At 44.4% G+C, this 22,457-nt stretch overlaps 1 protein-coding gene across 5 annotated transcripts in view; it reads left to right on the top strand.

Moving 5' to 3' along the window:
- Positions 1 to 22,457, top strand: part of LOC110529510 (ephrin type-A receptor 7) — a 79,833-nt gene that overhangs the window by 17,499 nt on the left and 39,877 nt on the right. For all 5 annotated transcript variants that reach the window (XM_036984909.2, XM_036984906.2, XM_036984908.2 and 2 more), the window contains exons 4-5: positions 3,021 to 3,176; positions 10,804 to 11,139. In XM_036984909.2, coding sequence (XP_036840804.1) covers positions 3,021 to 3,176; positions 10,804 to 11,139 — 492 coding nt within the window. The remainder of the gene's footprint in view (positions 1 to 3,020; positions 3,177 to 10,803; positions 11,140 to 22,457) is intronic.

The following is a 22,457-nucleotide window of genomic DNA, read 5'->3' as shown; positions in this document are numbered from 1 at the left end:
GTATGGCCAACGATTTTGAACGCTTGAAAAAAGAGTGCAACGGAGATCTGAAATGGGAAACATCGCCATGAAAATTTCCCCAGCAGCTCATGAAAATTTTTTATTTTTTAAATGTTTTTATATAATTTTCTAGTTTGTATGCAGAGCTATTTACAGGCGGATAGACTCCTTGCAGATTGGAACAGAAATCATGTGGGCAGAAGGCTTAGCAAAGGATCTTACACCAACAGTAGGTCACCGTGGATTAGCAGACTTAGTGTTGAGACAAAAAAAGCCAAACCTAGAATTTCCCTATTCACTAACATGGAACCCAAACCGCCTGCGTGCGTGCGCCATCGTGCATAAATGTATTTTGTCCCCCCACACCAAACACGATCACGACACGCAGGTTAAAATATCAAAACAAACTCTGAACCAATTACATTCATTTGGGGACAGGTCGAAAAGCATTAAACAATTATGGCAATTTAGCTAGCTAGCTAATTTGTCCTATTTAGCTATTTTGCTGTTGCTAGCTAATTTGTCCTGGGATATAAACATTGAATTGTTATTTTACCTGAAATGCACAAGGTCCTCTACTCCACCAATTAATCCACACATTAAATGGAATCGTTTCTAGCCATCTCTCCTCCTTCCAGGCCTTTTCTTCTCTTGACTTTAAATTGCGATTGGCAACTTTCATAAATTATGTTCATTTCCGGCACTGACCTCGTTCGTCTTTCAGTCACCCACGTGGGTATAACCAATGGGTAGCTGCTTCTATAAACCAATGAGGAGATTTGAGATGCAGGACTTGCAGCGAGATCTGCATCAGAAATAGAACTGATTTCTATTTTAGCCCTTGGCAACGCAGGCGCTCGTTGGCGCACGCAAGCGGTGTGGGTGCAATAATTGAATAACATGTATGTCTAAATTTATTTTGAAGTGCTCGCGCACGTGACGCGAGTGGTGTAGTCAGCCTGTAATGCTTAAAAGTGAATTTGGATAATGTGATTCACAAAGCCCTCTATATGAATAATTGTATTCATTATACTGGAATTGTTTCTTTGCTAAAAAAATTGTTATTATCGCTGGATTTTGTCTGGAAGTATGCCCTTTTTTGTCCCCTCATGATTTAGTTTGTGGCCCATTGCATAAAACAATGATCTGTGATAATTCAAGATGCTCATGTGGATAGATTGAATCAGCGGCTGAATTAATGAATTGTCATTGAGACATGTCAATGGACCCACACAAACAACCATGTGAACGATAGTGAATTATTCACTGTCTCCTATCCCTGGTGGACAAGCCTATTCATCTCACCTCTTTCTTTTGAAGGTGAAACATTAAAATAATCCATTTAGGATTTCTACAACCTTGTCTGTGTTCTATGGTAGCACCCCACGGAGCACTGTAGGACAACATTCTCTCTCCGACTGGGCTTTGATTAGCAAAAACCCTTATTTATTTCAAGTTTCAAGTTTTTTTTATGTCAGGTGAACAAGCACTGTAAAATGCTTTTTTGCCAGCTCTAAACCCAACAATGCAGTAATCAATAACAATATAATACTAAAAATAACAAGGTAGAACAAAAATACACAAGAAGTGAAAATAAGAAGAACACGATAAAGTAAGAAGCTTTATTCAGGGTCAGTTCCAATACTATACTTACAATGTGCAGGAATACTGGAGGTAGATATGTTTAGGGGTAAGGTGACTAGGTGTCATGATATATATTTTTTTATTCAATTTTTTTTTACCTTTATTTAACTAGGCAAGTCAGTTAAGAACAAATTCTTATTTTCGATGACGGCCTAGGAACAGTGGGTTAACTGCCTGTTCAGGGGCAGAACGACAGATTTGTACCTTGTCAGCCCAGGGGTTTGAACTTGCAACCCTCCGGTTACTAGTCCAACGTTCTAACCACTAGGCTACCCTGCCGCCCCAAAATGATAAACTGAGTAGCAGCAGAGTAAATTATTATTAGTGTGTGTGTGTGTGTGTGTGTGTGTGTGTGTGTGTGTGTGTGTGTGTGTGTGTGTGTGTGTGTGTGTGTGTGTGTGTGTGTGTAGAGTCTATAAATGTGTGTGTATGTTATGTGTGTGTTGGAGTGTCAGTGTGTGTAAGTGTGTAGGGTCCTGTGAGTGTGCATGGAGACAAAAATTAAAATAAAATACTAGGGTCAACTCAGATAGTCAGTGTAGCCCTTCTGTTATCTATTTAGTATTATGGCTTGGGTATAGAAGCTGTTCAGGAGCCTGTTGGTGTCAGACTTGATGCACCGGTACCACTTGCTGTGCGGAAGCAGAGAGAAGAGCTTGGGTGGTTGGAGTCTTTGGCGATTTTCCGGGCCTTCTTTTCACACCACCTGATATAGATGTCCTGGATGGCAGGGAGCTCGGCCCCAGTGATGTACTGGGCTGTCCGCAGAACCCTCTGTAGCACCATGTGATCGAGGGCGGTGCTGTTGCCATACCAAGCAGTTATGCCGCCTGTCAAGATGCTCTCAATGGTGCAGCTGTATAACTTTTTGAGGATTTGAGGGCCCATGCCAAACCTTTTCAACCTCCTGAAGGGGAAGAAGCGATGTCACCCCTTCTTCACGACTGTGTGTGTGTGATTGGACCATATTTAAGTCCTTATTGATTTGGACACAGAGTAACTTAAAGACTAAAGGATAAAAAATGCACCAAATATAGCCAGATTTTTCCTCTGGTTAATAAGCAGTGATTTTTCCCCATGCAGTGCAGGCTTTGCCATGGTGATATTTGTGATGTGTTTTTAAGTAGAGTTTGTTAAGCTTGTTGATGATGCCAGAGGGGCAGGTTGATCCAAACACCAGCTGTTCTGTGATGTGAGCACAAGTGTAATGCTCTGTTCCATCATGCCCTTTCTCTTTTATGGGAATTCAAGTGTGAACTAAAGTATTTTCTCTTTCTCTCTCTCTCTCGCTCTCTCTCTATCTCTCTCACTCTCTCTCTCTCTCTCTCTCTCTCTCTCTCCCTTCTCTCTCCCTTCTCCTCTTCTCCTGGTCATAGCATGTGGCCGTGGGTTCTACAAGTCCTCGTCCCAGGACCTGCAGTGTTCGCGCTGCCCAGCACACAGCTACAATGACCGGGAGGGCTTGTGGCGCTGCGACTGTGAGGACGGCTACTACCGGGCGCACTCAGACCCACCCTCTGTGGCCTGCACAAGTAAGTACTGGAGTGTTGCTAAGTAAATGAAGGAAGGACCTGTAGTAGAGTCTGCATTTATGCCCCCATTAACACATCCTCGCACACGTACAAACAATCTCGCACCCCTTCCAGATCCTTACTGACCACCCTGAGAATGTTTAATCTGGAGAAGTCTGGTGAAAACCCACTCCAGAGTCCATACCAGAGCCCTGCTTAAGCTTCCCAATATGTCTTTAGAATGATGTTAATGGGCCTGGGTGTCTGTCCCCCCCCCCCCCCCCCCCCCCCTAGCTGGTAGCTAATTTGCCATTTCCCATCTAAAAGATTGCAATTACAGTCAGCAGCAGTAGCCCTGGCAGCACCCTGTGTCTCCATTTGTCCTGGCCAATGTGGCAATTATGTGACAAGCATTGATGACTTGTTTACACAGGCCAGGGGATTCATTTTACAGGGCGGGGCTCATTTGCTCCCAAATCCACTCCTGTTGCTCCCAAACAGGTTGATTCAGGAGAGCCAAGGGGTATTTTTACCGAGAGAGAGGGAGATTGAGAGAGAGAGGGAGAAGAGGGGGACAGATAGAGAAAGAGAGGTAGATGTAGATGTGGAGGGAGAGGAAGAGGGAGAGGGAGAAGGAGAGGGAGCGAGAGAGAGAGAACGGGGAGAGATAGGGGGACAATGAAATTAGTCTTCATTTAAAGGAACAGTAGCGTGGGCAGGGTGGTACAAGACTGGGCTAATAAGGTGAGGTGGAAAAGTGGACTTCTTCTGTAAGTCTGACAGGCTGATTTATCATTAGTGAGTTATTCCAGCGTGTCTCTCTCTCTCTCTCTCTCTCTCTCTCTCTCTCTCTCTCTCTCTCTCTCTCTCTCTCTCTCTCTCTCTCTCTCTCTCTCTCTCTCTTACATTTCACTGCCCCACAACCATTCCCTAGCAACTACAGGATGGTCTCTCTCTCTCTCTCTGTTGAGCTCTTCCCATGTTTGTTCTGGCCAGTCTTAATACAGTCATTGACTTGAAACAAGGACAGGACACACTGAATGCAATTTGACCTAATTGTTGCCTGGTACCTATCCCTTCCCATCAAAAACTGGTAGAAAAAAAGCCCACATTTCCACGGTAACCAGTCTCCACCAGGGCCGTCCTGTGGCTTTTATGAAAAGACTCACTTTACTGCTCCGCAAATCCCTCTTACATTGACCAAGAGAAGAACACATCTGGTTTGTTATTTGTCGATGCCCTCTGCCTGTTCTGCTGTGAAGAATCACTTTGGAAGAAACAGGAGATTGAGCTCTCTATTTCACAGATTCACTATGTCTAGGTTTATACAACATAGAAAAATATTCATTGTATTCAAAATTACCAATATTAAGTAAAGTTTAATTCTTCCCATTCAACCAATAGAGAAGGTTAACAATGCTTTTATGCCTGCATATGTAAATTATTGCTGGATGAAGTTATTGTGACCACATCAATGTTCGTGGACATTTTCTTTGTGGGGTCTTGTATGGTCTGGGGTACAATAGTAAACGAAAGCGAATTTACATTGCTTGAGCAAACAGCTTGATTGACATATTTTGAAATGGCCGCTTGTAAACCTCCCTTATGTTAGGCTCTGCACAAACAGATAGATCTCTGCAGCAGATGGATTAGACATCTAAGATGAAGATTGGACGAAGGGGAATATAAAGATGCAACATCACGGGAGGTAATTCACTGCAAGAGGCAAAAAGCCACGCAGAACAAAAATTAGGACACTAGTCAAACAATATATTTTGCATTATAATTGTTGCAAATATTGCATGTTGGGAGAGAAGGGAAAAAAAAACATTGTATGATAATCTTTTTACAATATTTGCTCACTCCATTTTTATGCAAAGCCAAGAGATAATGAGAACTGTATGCGGGTGACACTGCAGGAATCCTGCAAACATTTTTCCAAGCAGAAGCTGGGGCAAAGACTTGAAGCTGTTGACTGGTTAGGGAGTGGGCATCAATCATGTGACAGCTGTGAATAGTGCTGGTGGTAGTAGCATCTGAAAAGGGCAGTTGTGATCAGCCATCTCACCCCGTCCTCCCCTCCAGCCCCTCTCCCCCATCTCCCCTTTCCCCCCTCCAGCCCCTCTTCCCCATCTCCCCCTTCCTTCCCCCCAGCTCCTCTCGCCCCCCGTCCCACTCAAATTTGCCACCTCAACAAGTTGACATCTCACAGAGGGAGAGGGAAAGGGAGTGAGAGAAACAGAGAGAAACAAACCATTCTGATTCCTGCCTGTAGTTGCTAGGGGGTGTTCGGGTGCCAGTGAAATGTAAGAGCCCCACTCCTCTTCTCCTATCACAGCCCCCCCTCTTTTCTGCATGGCTTCACTCAGCCAAGTTTTAATCACCCAGGTCAAAGGTCATGACACGTGTTTGTAGATTAAGGATTACTGCTTGGCTGATTTGAATACCAGCCTCCCCTTTCTCCTTCCATCCCTCCAATTAGTGAGCTAATACAGATGTATGATTTTAATTTGAGACAGTTTGCTAAAGCAGGGAAATCATTTTGCAGCAACAGAAAATGTTAATTATTATGTGGATTATAATTTTTGTTGGGGTTGATACATTTTATTTAAGGTCAAATCAAGTCTGACATTTCTAAACGAAAATTACAACCTTCTTTTTAAACTCCAAAGTTGTACATTTCCCGCAACAGGGTGATCAAATGAAGATTGTACATCTGTAGGGCAGTGGAGGGCTGAGACAGCCTGGAGCACTTCTCTCTCCCAGCGCAGCTTTCTCTCACACCAGATAAGCACAGGATTCTTTTCTCCTAAGCCCTCTGACTAACTCAACTCTAAACAGACAAGCGACAGGCTCAGGAAGATGACCTAATTATCAACTAACCGCTATTAACCAAAATAGTCAGCCATCTTGATTTATGCAATATAATTCAGTTGAGAAATGTCCATTAGATTCTGTTGACACTTTGGGGGAGTGAGAACGTGCTGTCAGAGGCGGTTATTCATCAGCAATATCACAGGTTCACCCTGTCTCTGGAGAAATAGCTGCATTACGCTATGAGAAGGAGGTGGCAGGACACACATGCACACACTCACACGCACGCACACACACACACGTACGTGTGTGCTGACACACACATATGCGCACACAACACAATGCCGTGTTGGAAGGAAGAAGCTAGCATGTGACTGAGACATCTCAGACTGTGAGGGCTATGGAAGGCCAATCCGTGAAATGAAACTTCACCGGGAGGAGGGGGTGAGAGAGGGAAATGAAACTTCACCTGGAGGAGGGGGTGAGAGAGGGAAATGAAACTTCACCTGGAGGAGGGGGTGAGAGAGGGAAATTAAACCTCACTAGGAGGAGGGGGTGAGAGAGGGAAATTAAACTTCACCGGGAGGAGGGGGTGAGAGAGGGAATAGAAATATCACCTAGAGGAGGGGGTGAGAGAGTGAAATGAAACTTCACCTGGAGGAGGGGGTGAGAGAGGGAAAGGAAACTTCACTGGGAGGAGGGGGTGAGAGAGGGAAAGGAAACTTCACCAGGAGGAGGGGGTGAGAGAGGGAAATTAAACTTCACCTGGAGGAGGGGGTGAGAGAGGGAAATTAAACCTCACTAGGAGGAGGGGGTGAGAGAGGGAAATTAAACTTCACCGGGAGGAGGGGGTGAGAGAGGGAATAGAAATATCACCTAGAGGGGGTGAGAGAGGGAAATGAAACTTCACCTGGAGGAGGGGGTGAGAGAGGGAAAGGAAACTTCACTGGGAGGAGGGGGTGAGAGAGGGAAAGGAAACTTCACCAGGAGGAGGGGGTGAGAGAGGGAAATTAAACTTCACTGGGAGGAGGGGGTGAGAGAGGGAAAGGAAACTTCACCAGGAGGAGGGGGTGAGAGAGGGAAATTAAACTTCACTGGGAGGAGGGGGTGAGAGAGGGAAGGAAACTTCACCAGGAGGAGGGGGTGAGAGAGGGAAATTAAACTTCACCAGGAGGAGGGGGTGAGAGAGGGAAATGAAACTTCACCAGGAGGAGGGGGTGAGAGAGGGAAAGGAAACTTCACTGGGAGGAGGGGGTGAGAGAGGGAAATGAAACTTCACTGGGAGGAGGGGGTGAGAGAGGGAAATGAAACTTCACCTAAAGGAGGGGGTGAGAGAGGGAAATTAAACTTCACTGGGAGGAGGGGGTGAGAGAGGGAATAGAAATATCACCTAGAGGAGGGGGTGATAGAGGGAAATGAAACTTCACCGGGAGGAGGGGTGAGAGAGGCAAATTAAACTTCACTGGTAGGAGGGGGTGAGAGAGGGAAATTAAACTTCACCGGGAGGAGGGGGTGAGAGAGGGAATAGAAATATCACCTAGAGGAGGGGGTGAGAGAGTGAAATGAAACTTCACCTGGAGGAGGGGGTGAGAGAGGGAAAGGAAACTTCACTGGGAGGAGGGGGTGAGAGAGGGAAAGGAAACTTCACCAGGAGGAGGGGGTGAGAGAGGGAAATTAAACTTCACCTGGAGGAGGGGGTGAGAGAGGGAAATTAAACCTCACTAGGAGGAGGGGGTGAGAGAGGGAAATTAAACTTCACCGGGAGGAGGGGGTGAGAGAGGGAATAGAAATATCACCTAGAGGGGGTGAGAGAGGGAAATGAAACTTCACCTGGAGGAGGGGGTGAGAGAGGGAAAGGAAACTTCACTGGGAGGAGGGGGTGAGAGAGGGAAAGGAAACTTCACCAGGAGGAGGGGGTGAGAGAGGGAAATTAAACTTCACTGGGAGGAGGGGGTGAGAGAGGGAAAGGAAACTTCACCAGGAGGAGGGGGTGAGAGAGGGAAATTAAACTTCACTGGGAGGAGGGGGTGAGAGAGGGAAGGAAACTTCACCAGGAGGAGGGGGTGAGAGAGGGAAATTAAACTTCACCAGGAGGAGGGGGTGAGAGAGGGAAATGAAACTTCACCAGGAGGAGGGGGTGAGAGAGGGAAAGGAAACTTCACTGGGAGGAGGGGGTGAGAGAGGGAAATGAAACTTCACTGGGAGGAGGGGGTGAGAGAGGGAAATGAAACTTCACCTAAAGGAGGGGGTGAGAGAGGGAAATTAAACTTCACTGGGAGGAGGGGGTGAGAGAGGGAATAGAAATATCACCTAGAGGAGGGGGTGATAGAGGGAAATGAAACTTCACCGGGAGGAGGGGTGAGAGAGGCAAATTAAACTTCACTGGTAGGAGGGGGTGAGAGGGGGAAATTAAACTTCACTGGGAGGAGGGGGTGAGAGAGGGAAATTAAACTTCACCTGGAAGGGGGGTGAGAGAGGGAAACATAAAGAGACAGAGAGGCGAGAGCAGCAAGCCCTTGAGCTACCAGGATCAGCAGACAGACGGTGGACGCTCGGGATGTGTCGCGCCTCCGAGTTGCAGGTGAGGCGGGGGGAGGACAGTGTCACCTCACCCTACAGTGGCTTGGAGAGGACTGTGTCGAGGCAGGGAACCAAGCCAACCCAGTGAACAGGAAGCACTATGTCTAGCCAAGGACAAAGAGGGGAAGCTTGCACCGTATTGCATGTCTGCAAAAACAAGACCAAGACCAAAACACAGGCCACTCAAATTCTATTTCAATATCCTCCTCCAGCTGTTATCTCTGAAATCACTGCCCTGGTCTTTGTCACTTGAGACCCAATGAGAGTGGCTGAGTAAAACTAGCTATTATCTGTTGGTAACCGTGATCATTGTAATGCAGTACCAACAGACCCCAGAGACGTGTGTGTGTGTGTGTGTGTGTGTGTGTGTGTGTGTGTGTGTGTGTGTGTGTGTGTGTGTGCGTGCGTGCGTGTGCTTGTTTGTGTGACTCTCGCTCTTTGTCCCTGAAGATTCTTAAGGACGCAGGTTGAGTGTCGGCGACAGTGCTGAAGTTGTGCCTTGGTGCTCGCTAGAGTCACGCCGCCACTCCTCTTCACCTGCCACAGGTGTCTCTTTCATCTTCAGAGCCCCGAGTCTCACCATCTTCTCCCTCTGGGAGGAATGAGTAAAATAACAAAATGTGCAGTATTTTTGACACAGACGATTGTAGTTTTCGCTCTAAGCATACCTATTACCTGTTTGTAAATACGTCTGTCTCATTAAATGGGTTGAGAAGCTCCTTGCGAGGGTTCACTAGAGGAACCATTCTGATGAAAATGGAGTCGTTTACAATTTTAGATGTTTTTTAAAAATGCTAATGAACAAAGATTACAAATCATAATCTACAGATGTAGGTATTCAAAGTTGAAAAAGGCTTCTAAAGTTTCTAATTTCCACTTTCAATCGTCAGACATTATTTGCCCTAACGGAAAATGTGTCAACCCCTACAAAAAATGTCCAGTAATTCTAATACACATTTCCTGTTGCTGCAGGATTATTTTCTTGTTGTAGCAAACTGTGTATGATTAAGATCCTACATCTGTATGGTGCATTAAGGGGGCTATAAAACGAGAACTCAATTTCAAGTGTACAGTATGTAAACATCTGGGTCATAAAAACAAGGGCTGGAATTTGAATGATAAAAGCAGCAATTTGTAAATCATTGTTTTTATGAGAGGAATGTCATTCTTTGCCATTACACCCCCTGTTCAGAGGGCAATGGTTTGTGTAGTGCAGTTTGGAGACTTTCTGGAACTGATTGTTATTCTATAGGCTGTTGTGAGGCTGTTGTGAGATTAAATTTCACTTGTAAATTCTGTGGTGAGTCAGACTTGTCTGTCTGCCTATTTTACTCAAATGTTTAGTGTCTCTGCAATTCATTGGAAAGGAAACCCTTTGTCTCACCATGGGATAATTCTATTTTGGGGAGGACTGAGGGAGAGCTAATAATGCCCCTTTATGCCTCCCTTTGATCCTCCATTCAGGATGAATAATTATACAATGTAATGAATGACATCTTAATCATTTCAAAATGGGATATTCCTACAAATCTTACATTTTTCATATAGGCCTATTCCATGTTTTAATGTAAACACTGATTTGTGAATTGTGGATGCATGACCATCGAATGAAGGGAACGGGCATCCAAAAAGGGTCTACCTTGTCCTGGCATGAGCCATTCACACCCTTCAATAGGTCAAATCTCTATAAAAGGATAATCACACTCAAAAGTAAATGCTGTTGCACACTTGACATTACAATGTTGAATACTTCAGACATTAATAATTCATAATTGTTGCTGATTAACAATGAAAACACCCCTTAAATGGGAGAAAACAAATGACGTTGGGCACACGACCAGTGGCTAACGATTAACATTCATATTTAGCATGCACAGCATCATATCAGAGTGGTAGTAATGCAGCCATTTTGCATTATAATGGTCTCCATGGGTTATTTCTATTTCAGCACCTCCTCTACATTGACCTTACTTGTATTTAACTTCCTCTGACGACCTGCACTAGTTTTTCTTTTTAGATCTGAGTTCTGTCATAATTGTGTGTCAGGCTTAGAGCTGGCATGTCCCGTGGAATTCAGTCTGAGGGAACAGAACAGAACGGTGAACCACAGATCCAGTCAGTGCACACATATGGTTGGCTGTCACTTTCCTTCCCTGGCACTCTGTTATTTAACTCTCCCTCCTCTTCCTCATTAAATCGTCTCCCGCCTTTCCTCCTCTCCCTCCTCTCATTGTCTTCCCTCCTGCCCTAACAGGACCTCCCTCGGCACCACAGAACCTGGTTTACAACATCAACCAGACCACCGTCAGCCTGGAGTGGAGCCCGCCGGCCGACATGGGCGGTCGCAACGACGTCACCTACAGGATTATGTGCCGGCGCTGCAGCTGGGAGCCCGAGGAGTGCGTGCCGTGCGGGGGGAACGTGGGATACTCCCCCCAGCAGGCGGAATTAGTGGACACCTACGTAAATGTGGTGGACCTACTGGCCCACGCCAACTACACCTTTGAGGTGGAGGCCGTCAACGGGGTCTCTGACCTCAGCCGCACCCAGAGGCTTTTTGCCGCAGTCAGCGTCGCCACCAGTCAAGCAGGTAGGCTCGTAGAGTTACAGTATTCAGTTCAGTTTAATTGCCTAGAACACTGAGAGAAAGTAGAAGTGCTGGGGAACTTCAATATTCCTCTGATGTGGGATGGTGTGGGCTGGTGTGGGCTGGTGAGGGCTGGTGTGGGCTGGTGAGGGCTGGTGTGGGCTGGTGTGGGCTGGTGAGGGCTGGTGTGGGCTGGTGAGGGCTGGTGAGGGCTGCTGTGGGCTGGTGAGGGCTGGTGTGGGCTGGTGAGGGCTGGTGAGGGCTGGTGTGGGCTGGTGAGGGCTGCTGTGGGCTGGTGTGGGCTGGTGAGGGCTGGTGTGGGCTGATGAGGGCTGGTGAGGGCTGCTGTGGGCTGGTGTGGGCTGATGAGGGCTGGTGTGGGCTGATGAGGGCTGGTGTGGGCTGCTGTGGGCTGGTGAGGGCTGTTGTGGGCTGATGAGGGCTGGTGAGGGCTGGTGTGGGCTGATGAGGGTTGGTGTGGGCTGATGAGGGCTGGTGTGGGCTGGTGTGGGCTGATGAGGGCTGGTGTGGGCTGATGAGGGCTGGTGTGGGCTGATGAGGGCTGGTGTGGGCTGGTGTGGGCTGATGAGGGCTGGTGTGGGCTGATGAGGGCTGGTGTGGGCTGATGAGGGCTGGTGTGAGCTGATGAGGGCTGGTGTGGGCTGGTGTGGGCTGATGAGGGCTGGTGTGGGCTGATGAGGGCTGGTGTGGGCTGATGAGGGCTGGTGTGGGCTGATGAGGGCTGGTGTGGGCTGATGAGGGCTGGTGTGGGCTGATGAGGGCTGGTGTGGGCTGATGAGGGCTGGTGTGGGCTGATGAGGGCTGGTGTGGGCTGATGAGGGCTGGTGTGGGCTGATGAGGGCTGGTGTGGGCTGATGAGGGCTGGTGTGGGCTGATGAGGGCTGGTGTGGGCTGATGAGGGCTGGTGTGGGCTGATGAGGGCTGGTGTGGGCTGGTGAGGGCTGTTGTGGGCTGGTGTGGGCTGATGAGGGCTGGTGTGGGCTGATGAGGGCTGGTGTGAGCTGGAATTGCTTTCATGATTGCGTTACAAAGAAATGTAAGTAATGTTCATATGCAGCATTTTTTGGTCTTCTAGATGTTCAGGATAAGTGAGTCAAATATGGCCATTTTAGGATACAATATAATGTTAAAAGTTTGCTCTTTAGTCTCAGCACATTCTGACAGAATTATATGGGTATTTTGCACTGAAGTCATTAGTGAAGTTCAATTGAGAACATGCACCTTAAGTACCTTAAGCATTCTACTTTGGCTTTAATGATCATAGGCTGATATTATCCACAACATTTACAGTTTGCATATTCCCCAGATTAATTTAAAGTGTGCGTCAGAGCTATGGTGGCAAACATTATTAATGTAGCAAGGCTTGCTGCCAGTTTTACCATAGGAAACAGTGCGTGTCGCTAAACGCCCCTGGGAACCTACCATAATTAAAATGCTGTATTTTTTGGGGTGACACACTCCAACTCAAGGCTGCACTAGATCTTTTTATTTGTTCATTATTTCTATGGATCCACCAAACAAGATTTGTCTATCATGCTCAAGCATCCATGAAATCCAGTTGGCGTAAAAAGTACCTACCAACTAGTGTTATTGAAAGAGGACTGCACAGGTCCCTGTTTTTGACCTCGTGGGAGAACTGTCGACGTGCCCTTGAGCAGGGTGTTGACCCTGATTGCTCCTTTGGATCGCTCTGGATGGGAGTCTGTTAGATGAATGAATGTAATATAAATGTTGAGCGGCTTCACGGCAAGTAGATTGTATGGTTTAATCATTTTAAAAAAGAGGATTGCATAGCCATTGTGGCATATAAAGAGGGTATGGGGAATATTATCATCATAACCATGTTGCTTACCAGTGTCTACAGATGTAGGATCTTTAATTTGAGTCACTTTTCTACAGCAGGAAAATAACCCTTCACCAACAGGAAATGTGAATTATTATGTGCATTATAATTCATGGACATTTTTGTAGGGGCCGATACATTTTTCTGAAGTCCGACATTTAAAAGTGGAAATTACAAACTTCAGAAGCATTTTTAAATCTTGAATACACTACCAGTTTTAAATGTTTAAAAGTTCTCCTGCAACAGGGTGATCAAATTAAGATCCTACATTTGTACGAGCATTCTGGGACTCATGTGGGGCACTCATAGGCTATTGTGGTATACGTTTAAGTTTTACTTTGAGGCACCTTTCAGATTACTGGCTAACTGAAATGAGGAAAGGGATGTTTTCTTTTGGGGTTTAGTATCACCCCTACCCAACCTTATACATAAATGGAGAAGAGCTGCAAGTCTTTGAATTCTTTGCTGAAAGATTTGGGTTAGTCCTGCACATCCAGCCATGTCCTGTGGTGCTATGATACTCTCCTAGTAAGATGAAGCTTCATACAGTATCTGTTACATTCTGCAACGTTTGATTGCACTATACAAAATTGTACCACATTTGGCATGTATTGAGAAATGAAAAGATCAAATAAACAAAGTAGAGAAACGAATATGGCGACAACCTCCATTCTTAAATTGCCAGAAGGTTACAGAGAGAGAAATGGGTGGAAGAGGATGGTAATTGCTGCCAGGCAGCAGAATACATTTGGGATGAACTGTAGGGAATGATGTATGTTCTGTGACACAGTTGATGACAGAGACACACGCTGGATGGTGCTGGTGGTTGCCTTGCCAAGGACACATGGACACTGCAAGGAGGGAGACCTGCAGGAAAACACAGGGAAAACAATTAACACATGGCTCTCTCAAAGCCTCTTATAATTACATGTTGACAACAGACAATTACTCTGCTCACCCTGAGGAATATTTAGCCGTCATAAATGGAAGGAAATAAAGGGACGCATTTTGATGAGGAAGGAATTTGAAGCTATGTAGGCTACTATTTGAAGCTATGTAGGCTACTATTTGAAGCTATGTAGGCTACTATTTGAAGCTATGTAGGCTACTATTTGAAGCTATATAGGCTACTATTTGAAGCTATGTAGGCTACTATTTGAAGCTATGTAGGCTACTATTTGAAGCTATGTAGGCTACTATTTGAGGCTATGTAGGCTACTATTTGAAGCTATGTAGGCTACTATTTGAAGCTATGTAGGCTACTATTTGAAGCTATGTAGGCTACTATTTGAGGCTATGTAGGCTACTATTTGAAGCTATGTATGCTACTATTTGAAGCTATGTAGGCTACTATTTGAAGCTATATAGGCTACTATTTGAAGCTATGTAGGCTACTATTTGAAGCTATGTAGGCTACTATTTGAAGCTATGTAGGCTACTATTTGAAGCTATGTAGGCTACTATTTGAGGCAAAGCTAGTTTAAGATGCACTCCACTATTTATTGTAATGAGATGTGTTGATATATGTTTTATTAACCTATAGCCTAGATACATGATGACTGATTTCAACATTATGGATGTAAGAGATTGTTTGGCTTCAGTTTGATGATGGGCAAACACATATTGTTAGTGAGATCTTCATGTGAGAGAGCAAGAAGAATCAGAGTGTTGTTGTGCACGTAGAAGGCCAGACATTAACCCCGTCCTGCTCAGCTCTTAGCACTGGCCCCTCACTGTGTCCGGCTGCTCTTCCCGGAGCCGTTAGGGAACGCTCCAGCGCTTTGTAATTGGAACGTCGGCGCTTCCTAAAACAATGGCCCCTTTCCGAGCAAGCATGCATGGCCACATCGTTAAAGAATGACTGCATTATTAAACCCTTTACGGCTCATCATCCAGAATTGATTAACCTTTCCTGGGGAAGGGGATGGAGGATGGGGGATGGGGGGGGGGGGGGGGGGAGAGAGAGAGAGAGAGAGAGAGAGAGAGAGAGAGAGAGAGAGAGAGAGAGAGAGAGAGAGAGAGAGAGAGAGAGAGAGAGAGAGAGAGAGAGAGAGAGAGAGAGAGAGAGAGAGAGAGAGAGAGAGAGAGAGAGAGAGAGAGAGAGAGAGAGAGAGAGAGAGAGAGAGAGAGAGAGAGAGAGAGAGAGAGAGAGAGAGAGAGAAAGCGAGCTGTGGTTCAGAAAATGTCTTAAAGAGAGGAGGGAGAGGAGAAACCCTCTAGCGGGTGGTGCCTCTCTCTTCTCCTGCATGATAATCAGCCTGTGCAGAAGAGAGGAGAGGGAGCTAGAGGAGAGGAGTAGAGGGACTGACTGGGGGAAGGAATGCTCCGCAGTGCTGCTCGAATGCAGATGGTGATCCATCTGACGAGGAATTCACACCTCCCCTAATTATACCAAAGGAAGTGTGTGGAGTGAGGCTGTGATGAGGCAGGCTGCAGCCGTGGAGCTGGGGAACTGTACAAGGTGCTGAGTGCTTATTGTTCCAAGTAAAACCTAATTACCTCTCATCTCAGTGTTTAAATAGCTACTGTTGGAGACACAGTGCAAGTTCATCATCTTGATTTCTATCCGACTCCCCCCCCCCCTCGAGTCCTCACCATCTCCTCCACAGGTGAATGAATAGAAATGTGTCATCACATCTTGATGATGTGGAGTTTTTCCGGAAGGTCTTTTCGTGGAAAGTTAGGCTAGCTAGACAGAGAGTGCATTTCAATCAGGGCTCTATTGTTGCTGGACAACTCTACAGAGCCATCCTCGAAGGTCCTCCGTGCTCCGCCTGCTTTCATGCCGCCACACTTGTAAACAAGGCCTTCTGTTCTGTCAGGAGCCAGTGAGTGGGAACCTTTCATGGAATAACCATTCATATTTATTCAACAGAGTGTGTGTGCACATCTCAGACAGAAAATTCACTGGAGAACAAGGTAGAAATAAGATTGGAATTGGTTAAGTGGAATGGCTATAGGAGTGTTGTGGTGGCGGGACACTCAGCCACAGATGATGATGCTGTTGAGGTACGAGCAGCAAGAGGCTTAAACAATATCATAAAGAGAGAAAGGGAAACGCTGTGGGAAATGATTTGAATGCTGACTCCTCATATTAGCCAGGAGCAGCGATCAGAAAGAAACTTCTACTATCGCTGAGCAATGCTGTTTGTGTTCAGAGCCCTCTAGCATGCATGAGTCAGAGTGGGACTGGGATATACTGTAACTAAGCAACATGTATTATTTACACCTAGATGAAGATTGGGGTTGTCTTTTTTTCTTTATGACATCATCTTTCATGGTGGAACTGTTGAGGTGAAGTGTATGGAAAATATAGGAAGCCTTTCTTTAATAAATTGTTATAGATGAATGGATTCAGATAAAACAATTGCTTATTTGTTTATTTTGAGAGAATCTCCTTCAGGACTATTGTTTGATTAACTTCATTGGTACTATAAAGGAGATTGGAGTGCCCTCGTGAACAAACCTATTTAAACATTCAAAGGGAAGAACACGCTATTCCCTTTGCTACCAATTCACCCAGGGAAATATGCATTCTAGCACGCATGAATGTAAGTTAAGCATTTCACTTTGATCTGAAAAGCCTCTCTGCTCTGGCTTTGCGTGAGAAACAAATATCCCCCTTTCAACAAAGTTGTTGGCCCGCTAGTGTTGTCAGGACTACTTGACTGTCTGATGTCAGTCATTTGTATGAAGGTGTACAGCAACATAAAAGTATTAGTGTAATGATTGGATAATCAATCTCCCTTAACACAGTGAAATTAGTTAGATAAATGTTGGGAGTGTGAAGTATTTGGACTTCTAGGGCAACCATGCAAGCCGATACTCTCAGGTTCTCCAGCGGTAATCTATACGGTCACTTTATCCACACTTCATCACCACAAAATGGATATTGCTGAATGCATTGGTGAGAGTAACACTTTTGGGAACAATAAGGCCCATTGATTGATTCCTAATCTGTCATGGTGGCCTTAAACAGAATGGATTGATTGATTCGGAAGATTCCCCACTGACTTCCACCACCCGAGCCGGTGTAATTTTCTACTTAAGCGGATACTCCTTTCTAGCGTTTGTCTGTGGTTTTACGTTACCTGGGAGCCCATTCTTTTCTCTCTCTTTTTGCTCTGCCCCTCCACATGCAGTAATTTGATGAGAGCCGGGCAAAGCAGTCCGATTCAACAGCTGCAATAAGACAGCGCTGGTCTCCCCGAAGCACAAGCTCTCTGGCACTTAACCTGTTGCTTTCTGTAAATGCCTCCTGATTTGTCTGTCACCCAATCCGTCAGCAATGAATAATTTTCATGGAAGGTGCACTTTAATTACTTTCCCATTTAAATGGCATTATCGTGGCCTATCTAGGTAATTAATCTCCCAAGTATCCTGTTTCAGTCTTTTATTGCTGGCAGACGAGCCACCTAAATCCCCCTGAATCTGCCGTGCATGACTGAGCTTTAGCTCACAGTAGCCCCACAGTGTTCCGTCTTTCCCCTTGACTTGGTCACCCACAGTGGACAGCCCAGTGGCAGAGGGGCTTTTCTATGGGAACACACAGAGTTTAAGCTCTCTGTGCACCCTGTCAGAATGACAGTCCTGTTTCTCTTTCTCTGCCTTGGAAAGGACACTTTTACAGACACCGTTGCAGACCGACTGTGTGGAAGAGCTGTGAAAGACATTTCCCAGTGGGCACACACTGGTTGAATCAACGTTGTTTCTACGTCATTTCAATTAAATTACGTTGAACCAATGTGGAATAGACATTGTATTGACATCTGTGCCCAGTGCGTTGTTACCGTCCACTAAATAGCATTTAAAAATAATAATAACTTTGTATTCCTTAGTCATTCTAAACTGTGATGACGTTGATGAAAGCAATATCTATCAATCTCTCAGTCTAGGCTTTTGTGTTTGTGTGTGTCTGAGAGTGTTGTGTTGTTATGCGTGAACATTTGTAGAAAATTGTGTTATTTGCCAGGAACTGCAACTTTTTCATGATTATGTTTTTTCCCCAACTGGGAATCTTGTCAAAGTTAAAAGGCTCCGGTGCCCATTCCTATTCAGTTTCATCTTCTAGCTGGTGTCTCCTTGCAGAAGTCAGGATGGAGACCAGTTAATTATTTAGACGCCTGCGAAACTGCAAACAAAGTTGGAGGCAAAGTTTTTCCCAGGCTGCCTATTGTTCACCGTAGCAACATAGCAACTGAACTTTTTACTGGATCATTCCCTGATCATCTTCCGATCTTCACTGTTTATGTCAAGGACCAGGACTCAATCATTCGTTTTACCTCACATCTCAATCCTTTAAGACCATTGGCATATATGACATACTGGCATACAGGACAAGTCCATGTAGTGCAGATTACGAGCTCAGTGAAATAAATGTCCTTACAAAGAGTAGGACAAAAATGGAACACTAATATAGTTCATTCAAAATTGGATGGACTCTTATTAATGAGTTTCTTTGACTGACAGGTCCTAATTGAAGTAGTTGTTGGCTGGGCGGACATACCAGACGAGGGCTGGGATAACTAATAGCATGACCCGGGAACAATGCAACGTTAATGAAAAATTATGAAAATATTGTTAGCACTGATAAAAATGACTCAACACAGGTTCAGAGACAATGCTTGCATTGTTATATAGAGGAATGGATTTGGCAATGCATAACCCTTGCTTTCAATGAGGTGGCACTTATTGTGTACCTCTGAGTTGTTCAAGAATGTGTTCAGCATTAGTATGTAACGCTTGTCTGTAACGCCAAGTGTGTAATTACCTCCGGCGCTTTCAAGATGTATACATACAGTAACAGTCAAAAGTTTGGACACACCTACTCAGTCCAGGGTTTTTCTTTATTTTTACTATTTTCTATGTTGTAGAATAATAGGGACGACATCAAAACTATGAAATAACACATATAGAATCATGTAGTAACCAAAACAGTGTTAAACAAATCTAAATATATTTTATATTTGAGATTCTTCAAAGTAGCCACCCTTTACCCTGATAACAGCTTTGCACTCTTGGCATTTTCTCAACCAGCTTCATGAGGTAGTCACCTGGAATGCATTTCAATTAACAGTTGTGCCTTGTTATAAGTTAATTTGTGGAATTTCTTTCCTTAATATGTTTCAACCAATCAGTTGTGTTGTGACAAGGTAGGGGTGGTATACAGAAGATATCCCTATTTGGTAAAAGACCAAGTCCATATTATGGAAAGAACAGCTCAAATAAGCAAAGAGAAATGACAGTCTATCATTACTTTAAGACATGAAGGTCTGTCAATCAGGAACATTTCAAGAACTTTGAAAGTTTCTTCATGAGCAGGCGCTAAAACCATCAAGTGCTATGATTAAACTGGCTCTCATTGAAGACCGCCACAGGAAAGGAAGACCCAGAGTTTCCTCTGCTGCAGAGGATAAGTTTATCAGAGTTACCAGCCACAGAAATTGCAGATCAAATAAATGCTTCACAGAGTTCAAGTAACAGACACATCTTAACATTAATTGTTCAGAGGAGACTGCGTGAATCAGGCAATTTCGTTGTCGAATTGCTACAAAGAAACCACGACTAAAGGACACCAATGAGAAGAAGAGACTTGCTTGGGCTAAGCAACACGAGCAATGGGCATTAGACCTGTGAAAATATGTTCTTTGGTCTGTTGAGTCCAAATTTGAGTTTATTGGTTCCAACTGCCGTGTCTTTGTGAGGCGCAGAGTAGGTGAACGGATGATCTCCACGTGTGTGGTTCCCACCGTGAAGCATGGAGAAGGATGTGTGATGGTGTGGGCGTGCTTTGCTGGTGACACTGTATGTGATTTATTTAGAATTCAAGGCACACTTAACCAGCATGGCTACCACATCATTCTGCAGTGATACGTCATTCCATCTCGCCAATGACCTAACATACCTCCAGGCTGTTTAATGGCTATTTGACCAAGAAGGAGAGTGATGGAGTGCTGCATCAGATGACCTGGCCTCCACAATCACCCGACCTCAACCCAATTCAGATGATTTGGAATGAGTTGGACCACAGAGTGAAGGAAAAGCAGCCAACAAGTGCTCAGAATATGTGGGAACTCCTTCAAGACTGTTTGATAAGCATTCCCGGTGAAGCTAATTGAGGGAATGCCAAGAGTGTGCAAAGCTGTCTTTATTTAACGAGGCAAGTCAGTTAAGAACAAGTTCTTATTTATAATGATGGCCTACACCGGCCAAACCTGGACAACGTTGGGACAATTGTGCACCGCCCTATGGGACTCCATATCACAGCCAGTTGTGATACAGCCTTGTTTCGAACCAGGGTATATTTAGGGACGCCTCAAGCACTGAGATGCAGTGCCTTAGACCGCTGCACCACTCGGGAGCCCCAAGACAAAGGGTGGCTACTTTGAAGAATCTCAAATATAAAATATATTTTGATTTGTTTAACACTTTTCTGGTTACTACAAGATTTCATATGTGTTATTTCATAGTTTTGATGTCTTCATTATTAGTAAAAATAAAGAAAAACCCTTTAATGAGTAGCTGTGTCCAAACCTTTGACTGTTAATGTACATATTCATGGTGATAAATGGATACATTTATAAATGTTTGGCTGAATGAAATTATGTTGTAACAACTGTATTAAAGGGATAGAGTTCAGATTAACTTGTAAATACCATTTGTATGTCTCTGCGTTCAGTATGAAGTAAGTTAGAGGTACAATGTCCTCAGAAAGTATTCATACCCCTTGTTTTTTTCTCTACCATCTATGCAGTACCCCATAATGACAAAGTGAAAACGTATTTTTGAAATGTTTGCAAATGTATTGAAAATTAAATACAGAAATTCCTAATTTACATAAGTATTCACACCCATGAGTCAATACTTTGGCAGCGATTACAGCAGGGTAAGTCTTTAAGAGCTTTCCACACCTGGTTTTGTGCAACAATTGCCCATTTTTATTTTCAAAGTTCTTCAAGTTCTGTCAAATTTGTTGTTGATCATAGCTAGACAACAATTTTCAGGTAGTGCCATAGATTTAAGTCAAAACTGTACCTAAGCAACTGAACAAGTTTTTCCTCTAGGATGTTGCTTGTCCATTCCATTCCCCAGTCCTTAAAGATTACAAGCATACCCATAACATGATGCAGCCACCACTATGTTTGAAAATATGGAGAGTGGTGCTCAGTAATGTGTTGTATTGGATTCGTATTAATGACACAACTTCATTGTTTGCCACATTTTTTGCTGTATTACTTTAGTGCCTTGTTGCACTAAATGGACAATGACCCAAAGCATATTTCCAAAGTTGTGGCAAAATGGCTTAAGGGCAACAAAGTCAAGGTATTGGAGTGGCCATCACAAAGCCCTGACCTCAATTCTATATGAAATTTGTGGGCAGAACTGAACAATCGTGTGTGAGCAATGATGCCTACAAACCTGACTCAGTTACACCAGCTCTGTCAGGAGGAGTGGGCCAAAATTCACCCAACTTCACTCAACAATTTAAAGGCAATGCTACCAAATACTAAATGAGTGTGTACACTTCTGACCCACTGGGAATGTGATGAAATAAATACAAGTTGAAATAAATCATTCTCTCTACTATTATTCTGACATTTCACATTCTTAAAATAGAGTGGTTATCCTAACTGACCTAAGACAGGGAATTTTTACTAGGATTAAATGTCAGGAATTGTGAAAAACTGAGTTTAAATGTATTTGGCTAAGGTGTATGTAAACTTTGTTGAAGTCGGAAGTTTACATACACCATAGCCAATTACTTTTAAACTCTGTTTTTCACACTGGCAGCTTGCGGCTGTGTTTCCCTTTGTTGTCTATAATAGTTTTCAAGCCCTGCCACATCCGACGAGCGTAGGATTCAACAAAACATCGAACAAAAAACAAACAAAATAGCATAGTTAGTTGGGAGCATGTAAAACGTCAGCCATCCCCTCCGGTGCCATTCTTTCCTTCCTCTCCGGCAGCTGAGTTAGGAAGGACGCCTGCATCTTTGTAGTGATTGGGTGTATTGATAAACTCTCCAAAGTCTAATAACTTCACGATGCTCAAAGGGATTTTCAATGCCTGCTTTTTAAAAAATCTACCAATAGTTAGTTGCTAGGCATTGAAAAGCCTCCCTGGTCTTTGTGGTTGAATCTGTGTTTGAAATTCACTGCTCGACTGAGGGACCTTACAGATAATTGTATGTCTGGGATACAGAGATGAGATAGTCAAACAAAAATCAAGGTAAACACTATTATTATTGCACATTTTTACTCCTGGACTTATTTAGGCTTGCCAGAACAAAGGGGTTGAGTACTTATTGACTGAAGACATTTCAGCTTTTCATTTTGTATTAATTTATTCCACTTTGACATCATGAGGTATTGTGTGTAGGCCAGTGACAAACAATCTAAATGTAATCCATTTTAAATTCAAGCTGTAACACAACAAATTGTGGAAAAAGTCAGTGTGA

Source organism: Oncorhynchus mykiss, chromosome 8, assembly GCF_057628025.1.
Source record: "Oncorhynchus mykiss isolate SJ-2025 chromosome 8, ASM5762802v1, whole genome shotgun sequence".
Classification (NCBI taxonomy): domain Eukaryota; kingdom Metazoa; phylum Chordata; class Actinopteri; order Salmoniformes; family Salmonidae; genus Oncorhynchus; species Oncorhynchus mykiss.
The sequence above is the reverse complement of the archived record's forward strand: the minus strand, read 5'-3'. Positions and strand labels throughout refer to the sequence as shown.